Source organism: Nicotiana sylvestris, chromosome 1 (genome assembly GCF_000393655.2).
Source record: "Nicotiana sylvestris chromosome 1, ASM39365v2, whole genome shotgun sequence".
Lineage (NCBI taxonomy): Eukaryota > Viridiplantae > Streptophyta > Magnoliopsida > Solanales > Solanaceae > Nicotiana > Nicotiana sylvestris.
The window spans coordinates 83,741,129-83,751,494 of record NC_091057.1 but is presented as its reverse complement, the minus strand read 5'-3'; the positions used below and the strand labels follow the sequence as shown (position 1 = coordinate 83,751,494).

Below are 10,366 nucleotides of genomic sequence, written 5' to 3'. Positions count from 1 at the left end.
CTTGCCAGTCAGTGTGCAGTGCTAGAAGAAAAATAGTCCATGAGAGCAATGTCTAAGTTGTTTCTTGTTCAGCATTCATCAATTATTTCTTCAAATATGAGCTTCTCTCTTCCAGCAGTATCATGATTAGCTTTCAAAAGCATTCCAAGATAATCTGTTGTAATATTGTCCATATTGCTTACCATTGCACACACTCTTTTCTTGATTATCTCTGTGAAAAGTTGCTGGATTTTTCTTTCAACTTTCACCATTGAAAAACTTTCATTTATACGGTATACATTTTTGAAAACATAGTTGATGTGCCTTCAAATTAGAAAAATTTCTACATAAATAGATCTTTGGTATGTTATACTAATTACTTAACTCGGCTAGTGATGCTTCAATAGTTCAATAAATTTTAGGAGAAGAAGATAGTAAATTCGTATTAGGAAATGATGTGCATCAGGCTTTCCAGATTGATGATTTATGTTCTTTTTGAGTTTTTCTTTAGTTATTTCTAACTTTTGGTTTGTTAAACTAATAGATTTTACATCTAATGAATATACTAAAATTATATAGTATTTTTGGTAGAATTCTACAAATCAATGGCACCAGGCGGACGTGTCTCTAGGCAAACCACAATTACAGGTGCTTCTACTCAAGCAAGCCGATTATCTGATCCATCAAATAGTAATAATCCTACTCCTAATACAGGTAATACGTACCTTTTATTATATTGACTAGGAGTGTATCTATTAATTATTGTTTGTTCTCCTTTTTAATTTGATGCTTATTGCTCATTGTTGTCAGTGTACTATTTTTTGTTGTTTATTCTTATGAATCCTTTTTTTTGGCTTGTTCTGTGCATTCCATATTGTTTTTCTATATGCAACAAGTATATCCTGCACTTTCTAATTCAGACTTTTGGTAGTACTATTTTTATTGAAACCTTTGCTGTAAAATTGAAGTAATTTCTTATTGTTGGGTCAATTATATTGCAATTCGAAGGTATATTGGGGATTTTCATTTCTGTGGAAGTCATTATCTGATAAATTACATTGCACCCATTCTTTCTTATTGGTTTTAGCAAATACTAAGGGTAGCCAAGAACTTCACACCTATTGCAATATTATTTTTGAGTTTATCTTTATAAAACAAACAGATTGTGTTTAAAAGAAGGGATGTAAACAAAGTTTCTGATTGTCGCTCAATAAGAAGTTTCAACAAATTCTTACTTTCCTCGACTGGAAAGAAATAGCAATCTTTATATTCCAGCATCTAGGATTCTTTTGTGTTTAAGTTGGAACCAAATATATTAACATTTGAAACATTTCATTAATGTTAAACTTGAAACAGTAGAGTTTTCATTTGTAGCATGGCAATTAGTTACTAATATATTACATGGTTACCATTTAAGAATTTTAGCAAGTATTTTGAACTGATTTTTACTTTTTAAAATCAGATGATTCAACTAGAATCAGGAAAGGTCGTGGAAGGACAATGGGAAAAGGTCTTGAGAAAATGAAGAAGTCTATAGGGAGAAAGATGGTTATAGACATCCCAGTTGGTAAAGGAAGGCCAGTTAAGGCAATTCCATCAGCAAAGCTATCAAATGAGTTAGGAATTATTGCTCGCAACTTTCTTTCGCTTCCAAACAAGTGGAAGGAACTCACAAGAGATGATAAGGATGTAGCATTAATTAGATGCCATGTAAGGATTCTATATTTTGGTAAATTTTATTACATTATAAATATGTTAGTTATTAATCTTTTATCAGCAAAGGAAATTTTGATTGTTTTGTGAGTGTCTTCAAAACTTCTCATTTTGCAGGAGAAGTTTGAAATTAACTTGGACGAGCATTACACCAAAGATAGATGTGAGGATATTCTGAAAAATAGAAGCCGACAATGGCGCTACAAATTAAAAAAGCTATTTGAAAGTGCAAGCCCCGAGGAAGAGGCTCGTAAAATTGAAGTGCCAGAGTTGACCCCGGAAAATTGGAACAGGCTCTGTGACATGTGGGCGAATCCAGAGCATAAGGTAATTTCTATTCATATTTGTCTCGCTATATCTTTTTCTGGCAAACAACATTCACGATTTCTCAACCTTTTTCTTTAAGTAATTAAGTATACGTACAAACAAAATGTACAGAAGATATTTTCAAAAAATATTTTTCTCTACTTTGCAGCTGCAACATTCATTCATGGATGATATGGCTTGCATTGATATGAGTAGACCCTTACAGAAGATACAAATAAGAGTAGAAAATAAACTGGAAGTAAAAAAGAAAAAAAAGATTCTTTAAATGCCTCTGAAAAATGCAACCTATGAGAAGAGTTTGACGTGGTTCTTTAGTTTATGTCCAGTCTTTTATGCTAACATCTGAGAACTTATAGTGCGAAATGATAATAAGCTTTAGCATCATATTTGTTTCATTATAAGTTCATTTACTTATATTTATATATTTTTGTAGAGACGATGCGAGATAAACAAGGTCAATCGAACAAAGCTGAAATCTAATCATTTCATGGGGTCAAGAGCTTTTGTAGCTGCTCGTGCTGAAATAGTAAGTTATACTATTTTTATTTTTTGGAACTTTTCCAATATCTATGCTTGGTAGGCGAAGACTGAAATCTCAAGGGACATTTTTAATATTCAAAATGGTGAAAAAAAAAAGAACTTGCACATACTTTTAAGTATTGCTATTTTTCATTCATAATTCAAATCAAGTTAGTTTCTTGTTGCTGTTGTGCAAGTTTTTTTATTGCAATTATTGAGTATTCTAGAGCTTGTTTGGCCTATTTATTGCTGTTGAGGCTCTGTTTGTGACTCGTTATTGGATTTCTAGTTTTCTTATATGGCATTTCGTGAACCGGTTAGCTTCTTTTGCTTTGCTGATATCTGGTTTCCTCTTGTGAGGATCATCTGCCGTGTTGGCTCTGAACTCCATATTTGCACTAGGATCAATCACTTCTTTAACCACCTGTTTCTATGTTAATGTAGTTTATGAGTGTTTTGATAACATAACTTAGCACTTAAAACTAGACATATAACTTGGTTAAATATTAGACATTGCACGCTCTTAAGTAGTAAATTACTAGAACTTGACTGTTAAGCTCTTATTATGTTTTGGTGTAAACTGGAACTTGTAAATGATGCTGAAATCTTGTTAGATCTCATTTCCTAATTTATAGCCCCAACGTTAGTGCTGATACTCAATAAAACTTACCTTTTCTAAGAAAAAAGAAGTAGAAAACTTGATTCTCATCGGACATTCCATCAACTATACTTTTATATTTGAAGATTAATGTATCCATTGATTTTAGTTAATATCTGATCTCTTCTCATACGGAAGGCATATCTTCTATGTAAAGCAGTTATTTTTATTTTATTTATGTTTGAGTTGTTCGAACTCGGAAAGCATTATGTGTCAGTTCTTCCTCTTCCTTTGTATTTGCTTTTTTTTTTGCTTGAGTTCTATGATCTCTGCCTACATTAGAAAGTCAGATGTGTGGGATGAGAATTGCTAAAATGGGAGAAACTTATCATTTGTATAAAAAATAGAGAACCTGCTTAATGTGTAGTACTTGACTCTTTGAAACTAACCTTGCCTCATATGTGTAAATATTTTCTTAACCAAACACCAAACCTATTCATAAATAAGAAGTTTTTATCTGTTTGTATATGTTATACAGTCATCTAGATATCATGTCCTCCAGTTGCCCATGTAAGAAAGTCGCGCTTCTATTAAAGTCAACAATGATTTGAATCACTGCTCTTTTTCCTTCTTTGTCTGGTTTAAGTTGTCGACAATATGAAATGAACTAGAGAGGCTGCATTTAGGATGTTTGATTGAACTCTTTTTGTATTAAGAATAGCTTAGATGCGTGTTTAGGGTCTTTGGTGGAGTTACGTATTCGACTTTGGATCAATATTTGGACCACGGGAATATGAGAAGGGTCCCAAGGATCAAGGGGAGTCTGTTGTGAAACATTGAAGCCTATTTAGTTATTTCTAAGTTTGAGATGTAATTTATAGTGAACAAAGTCATGGTGAATTGGTAATTGAGAGGTGGGGACGTTTCTGTGCAACTTGTTTCTTTCGTATCTCTTTACTTTTCTTTAAATTTTTGTCAGCATGCTTTAGTTAAACTTTTAATTATCAAATATTAGTATCACATCTAGGACCTTAATAACAAGGAAAACCAGTCCTATGTCTGCGTCATGTATTCTACAACAACTGTTAGTAGTAGTATTTTAAGGCTCTTAAAATATATTGAGCTTTCTGATATAAAACCTTTATTTGCTTCCTTTCTCTGAGTTTATTTTTGTATAAAAGGGCAGTCAACATATAAAAATTCTGTCTTGTTGTTAGTTGGGAAGCCATAACTACTCTTCATTAGTTGTCTAATGTTACTTGTCACATCAATTTCTGACTCTGCAATGTTCTGTCTCACAAAACTCTCAAAAATGGTTGCCTTGACAGGAGTTGGTATAGGTAAAAAGCTTTGATCCACATACATTCATTACCTTTTGTTGAACCTGTAATCTAATCATGTCAATGTGGTTGAGGTTCAATCACCCTAGATATTCATTACTAAGATGATATTTTAGTAATATTTCATATTATTTTCATATTGTGTAGGGTGTGAAGGAACATGAAGGAGTAGAGCCAAATAGGATTGAGTTCTACAAAAGTACCCATACTCGAGTGAAAAAGGATGGTCATCTCCAGAGGCTGAGACTAACTACGTAAGTAATATTTTAGTAACATGTCACATGTATTCATTCTATCTTATAATTAATTTAACTGATGTAATATTTTTATGTAGAACAAAATGAGAGATTTGAGAGCTCGGTCTGTTTCTGAAGAGAATCCCATGGCTATTGATGAAATTGTTGATAATGTACTTGGTACAAGGTCGGGATATATTAAAGGTCTTGGTTATGGTGAAAAGCCTAATACAACTATAGCAACAAAAAGAAGGACATAAGAATTAGAGGATGCTCTTAGGAGGGCAAAAGAGGATGCTACTACTACCCAACATGGTTTACAAGAACGTTTGAATGTAGCTGAAACTGAGGTAGCAAATCAGCAGATACAGATAAAAACATTAACTTCTGAGTTGGGTACTCTAAGGGCACGCCAAGAGGAAATATTAAACCAAATGAAGCGTCATTTTATTGGCTCATCACCATCAAGGTTAGAAGTACTAAATCTTTAAATGATGAATTCAATTATAATTCTTTTAGCATCTAAGTTCGAATATTTTTTTTAATGATACAGTGAAGATTGAGCCCCACCAGATTATCAACTTTGGGTACACTAAACTTCACACTATTTAATTTTTTTCTCATTTTTATTTACTTGTATCACAATTCATTTATTTGTTTCACCAATTAAACTCTACGTCTAACAAGAAGTTGTAGTTTATACCAATTATATCTTATTTATACCATGATACCATAAAGTATTAACTTAAATCATAATTTTTTCTCTATCTTTTATACAAGTATATGGAGGAAACTATTGGATCAAGACTAATTGCAAGTGAAGTGTCACTGCATTCCTCCACTTCTCAGTCCTAGTTTAGGAGTAATATTTCTCAATTAGACTTTTACGTTGGACATATTTACTTTAACTATGTTTCTTTTAATTTAAGGAGCTTTTATTTCAATATAGTTTTAATATTAGTTTTATGATCAATGGTGAATATTTTTGTTATTACCTTTGATTGTTTTTATTTTTATGTTATTACGTTGATTGTTTTATTATGTTATTTCAAATTTTTATTACGTCAATCTAAAACAAATACGAATATAAACGTCATCAAACATTTGTTATTAGTGACAAAAAAGTTCACTTTTATATAGTTTTTAGGAATATCACATTTTCGTCACTAAACAAATTAAGTTCGTCATAAATTCACTATATTTAGTGACAAAATAATTTATGTCCCAAAATCATCTTTTTATTGACTACGAATCAATTTTGTATTATTTGACAATTGTAATTGTCACTAATTATGATAACTTATAGTGACAACTTTGTTTTGTCGATAAAAATATTCTTTTAGTGACAAGATGGTAGTTTTAACTACAAAATAATAATTGTCACTAATTATATATTAGGGACGAAATACTTTTTTGTAGATAAAAGGTAGTCTTTAATGACAAAATTATGGTTTTCAACTACGAAACACACAGCTTTAGAGACATTTGACGTCGTCACTAATTAAACTAAATTTTAGGGACGGGGCAATTTCGTCAACATTAATGCACTTTTTAGTGATGAAATCATACTATTAAGTACGATTTTTTTGTACTTTTTATGACAAATAAATCCGTCATAAATATTACGTATTTGGGGATGAAAAAGAATTTCGTATTTAATACTTCATTATTTGGCGACGAAACACAAAGTTGCCTTTATATGTTATTAGTGACGGTGTTTTAGAGACGAAAGATTGACAAAAAAAATTCGTCATAAAAAATCTTTGGTGACGAAAAGTGAATCATAGGTGACAAAATAATTCATCATTGATAATCAAATTTGTTGTAGTGATTGATGTATAACTTCTTCATGTTTAACTCAATATACGTTGTTACCTTTATACTGGAATAGGACTAAATCCAGGAAGCAGTATTCATGTGGTCAGATTACATGATCAATATTTATCACAAAAGAAATAGAATACTACCGTACAAAAAAGAAACTTGAAGAATTTTTTTTTTAAAAAAAGTAAAAGAAAAGCAGTTTGTAAAATCTACGTTATTCTTCCCAAGAAGTTAGTATTTCTTCTTTAGTTTTATAATTTAGTTCAATTTGTTTTACAAGTTGATATTATTAGTAGTTACTTTTATTTTATTGTGATGTATCTAAATTGATAATGAATCATTGTCCTTCACTTATTAAAGCAAAGCTCTCCGCAAATAAATAATTAAGATGTTTTTCTTATTTCTTTTTCTTCTGACAATTTTGTAGGCACATCAAATATTTTATATATGCATATGAAGCAGTGAATATCAACATAAAGAATAAGATTAATGGTTCACCTTTCACATGCTTTCCTAATCTCATATAGTGAGACTTGAATACCATCTCATAGGACGTAATTTATATATCATACTATATTAAAAGTACGAAGGCACTTAGCGAAATGTCGTTCGCTATTTTTTTCTATGTAAGTGCATTTTAAGCTGGATGAAACTGTAAATATTAATAATGTATTTTTGTGGAAGAAAAAATGAAACTGTTTATGACAAAAAAAAAAAAAAGAAGAAGAGAATAAGTGAAATACGACTTCTTCAATTAATATCCATAACAAAAGGTAATTTTCGTAGGTTAAAAAAAGAAAAGAAGAAATAAAAGGAGGATAAGTAGGAAACATTTAATATCTCTACTAAAGAAAATCAAAAATTTGGTGGGTTCAAAAGGAAAAATTTAAGAGAATAAGTAGGAGATTTACTATAAATGAATATCCCTATTAACAAGCATTAGAAACGTTACCAATTTTCAATGACACTAGGGTTAGTTTCTCTCAGTTAAAGATTTCATTATTACTCTAAGAGTCAATTTTTTTTGCCTTTTACCTTGTTGTCTTTCGTTGTTGATTTCTGTTTTACTTGAAAAGACTCTTGCTTTGAATTCTCTTTTATGTCCTTTTTATTTTGCCATATGACAAGTTTGATATTTTCATTAGGGTTGCTAAAGTCTTAACCGATTGATTGTGATTCAAACTCCTTTATTGCCTATTAGTGCTTTTGCTTTTATTTACCGTCTTATTTTATGTTCTTAACTTGGTATTGTCTAATATTTGTGTTTTCTTCCTCCAAGTTTTAGGTTGCCGATTCTAAATTTCATAAGCTTTTGGATCTTTTTAACGAACACAACAAAGTATATCGAGTATATTGAAGTAACTTGTTTTTTTTCCTCACCAAACGAGATATGAATTACGCCTTAGCATGTGAGCCCCTTAATATTTTTCATTTTACAGAATATTATTGTAACATTTGGCAGTTTTTCTTGGTTTAGTTTGTTGTTACTTTTGTTTTTGATGCTTTTATAGGATTTTGGAAGAATTATTTTTTGCCTAAGTCTTTTTCTTTTTACCATTCAATTCAATTTTTTAAGATAAAAGATTATGCTGGTTAATGCTTTGGGTTAAAAGAGGATTTACGTTTGAAAAAATATCTAAACACTAAAGTAGTCATATTATTTTATATTTATATACTGACATCACTATTACACATAATTCATATTATTTTATATTTATATATTATTTTATTAATACACGCAAAGTTCACGTGCAACGCACGTACACTAAAGCTAGTAAGAGGAAAATCTCAAAAGGAATTAGATAAATTCCATTCCTGTTCAAAGACATATGCCACGTCAGTGGTTGAAGGCCCTGCTTTATAATTATATACAGATTATGGTATCTTATTCTTGTTGGACTCTAGTATATATTGATCCCACATCGCTCTTAACTTCTCCAATAGCCGTCATTCGATTATTATATATAGTAGCATCATCTTCAGTTACTAACATCAAGACACATTCTTTGCATCAACTCTCAAATATGATTTGTGAAGACCGGTGAGGTAACAAACTTTTTTTTTTTGCGTTTTCTATCTATTTTTTAGATCAAACGAGAAAGATATGTTCTTGTTTAACGAGGTGATTCAAGCATGAAGAAAGTGATCCTAGGTATGAAGGGAGGGTACTCATCTTCGCCCAAATATCGGAGAGATTGCTCTCAAGTGCCCCAAATATCGGAGAGATTTGTCACGCCCCAATCCTCGGGGAGCGCGACTGGCACGCAACCGAGCGAACCCGGTCGAGCAAGCCTATCCAGCCTTTCCTACCCGACTCACTCTATATCCGAAGAAGTAATTCATCACCAATTATTAAACACGGGAGAGAGAGAGAGAGTCGTTATATAAATGCATAAATATTGCTAGTTAAATTTTTACTTAAATACCACATGCCATAGTTAAGTTTTCAAAATTACATATACAGTTGATAGTCTAGTGAAGAAAAGTTTCAAAATACAATGTGATCCTATGACCACCCCGGCACCCATACATGACCCACATAAACAATGTGAGCCTCTAAGGATACAAAAGACCAAAATGACAATGTTGACAACAAGGCCCCGGCTATACCTCAAAATATGAAAATTTATACAAAAGAAGAACTACAGAACCCCTGGGAGGAATGTGGGCTCGCCAAGACAGTTGTGAAGAGAGAAATAGAGCACCACTATCTGCGATCGACACTGTCAGCAACGGAACCACCTACATCCATTCAAAGATGTAGCGCCCCCAGCAAACGTGACGTTAGTACTGTCGAATAGTACTAGTATGTAAGACAAACACAGATCTTAATAGGATGAACGATGAAAAAATAGAAGGCAGTTATAACATCAACAAGTACTTCACAGGATTACAGGAAAAACACCAAGTAAGGTTCACATGGTTCTAGTTGAGTCTTTCTATTCCGTTAGGTTAATATTCTTTAGTGCCAAGTGCCATTACACATAATGCTACCATGATTTTACACAGAGTCTGGTCTCGGCCCGACCGGCTAAGCCATCCCAAGTGAGACATATCCAAATCCATATTGATAATCAGAAATCCAATGTAAATGCCACCATGTGTACAACATGGTGTCCGATCTCAGCCCGACTGGCTAAGCCATCTCGCTTGGGACATAACCTCTTTCAATTATTCTTTAGTTCACATTTCTTTCCATTTTCCATTACAAGGTACCACATACCTCCTTTTTTAGTTTATTTCTTGGCACTTGGATATATTGTTACAATTCAAGTCTTTCCCCTTATTTATTCGTTCATATAACTTCATCATCCATGTCGAGTAGGGGTTATGATATAATGCATGCACACATAAGGAAAGATAAGAACACTTGGAGAACATTATCACATTTTCAACTATCATGATTTCAGAGTAAACACATAGAATAATTTTGGAACAAAAGTCTATCAACCAAACACATTAATGCAATCCATCTAGTGTGATCAACCCGGAACTCACGCCAACTATTCGGACACCAAGAATTCAACATTAAGGAGAAGAGGGTTAGACTTACATGCCTCAATAGAGCTTTTCTTAGATTCTTACATAAATTTCAGAACTTTTAGCCACTTTGATCTATTTTATGAGAATTACAAGTTGAACCAACAATTAGTGAGATAATCGAGATTCTAGTTCACTTGAGAACATTATCAAACACTAAGTGTGCATTATGAATTTTAAGTTCTTTTGTGGAAAAAGTTCTATCATCCTACACCCATTTGATACATTCTTAGCTCACAACCTCCCCATACCCTTTTATCATACATGCATGCAAGACAATCAAACCTTAT

General features: G+C 32.0%; 1 protein-coding gene across 1 annotated transcript; it reads left to right on the top strand.

The window, feature by feature from the left end:
* The first annotated feature begins 576 nt into the window (after positions 1–576).
* On the top strand, positions 577–5,481 carry LOC138868119 (uncharacterized). Its single transcript, XM_070149970.1, has 7 exons — positions 577–693; positions 1,442–1,689; positions 1,810–2,019; positions 2,453–2,545; positions 4,624–4,730; positions 4,811–5,181; positions 5,266–5,481. The coding sequence occupies exons 1-6, from the start codon at positions 585–587 to the stop codon at positions 4,818–4,820; spliced, it is 777 nt and encodes a 258-aa protein (XP_070006071.1). The 5' UTR covers positions 577–584; the 3' UTR covers positions 4,821–5,181; positions 5,266–5,481.
* The last annotated feature ends 4,885 nt before the right edge of the window (positions 5,482–10,366 follow it).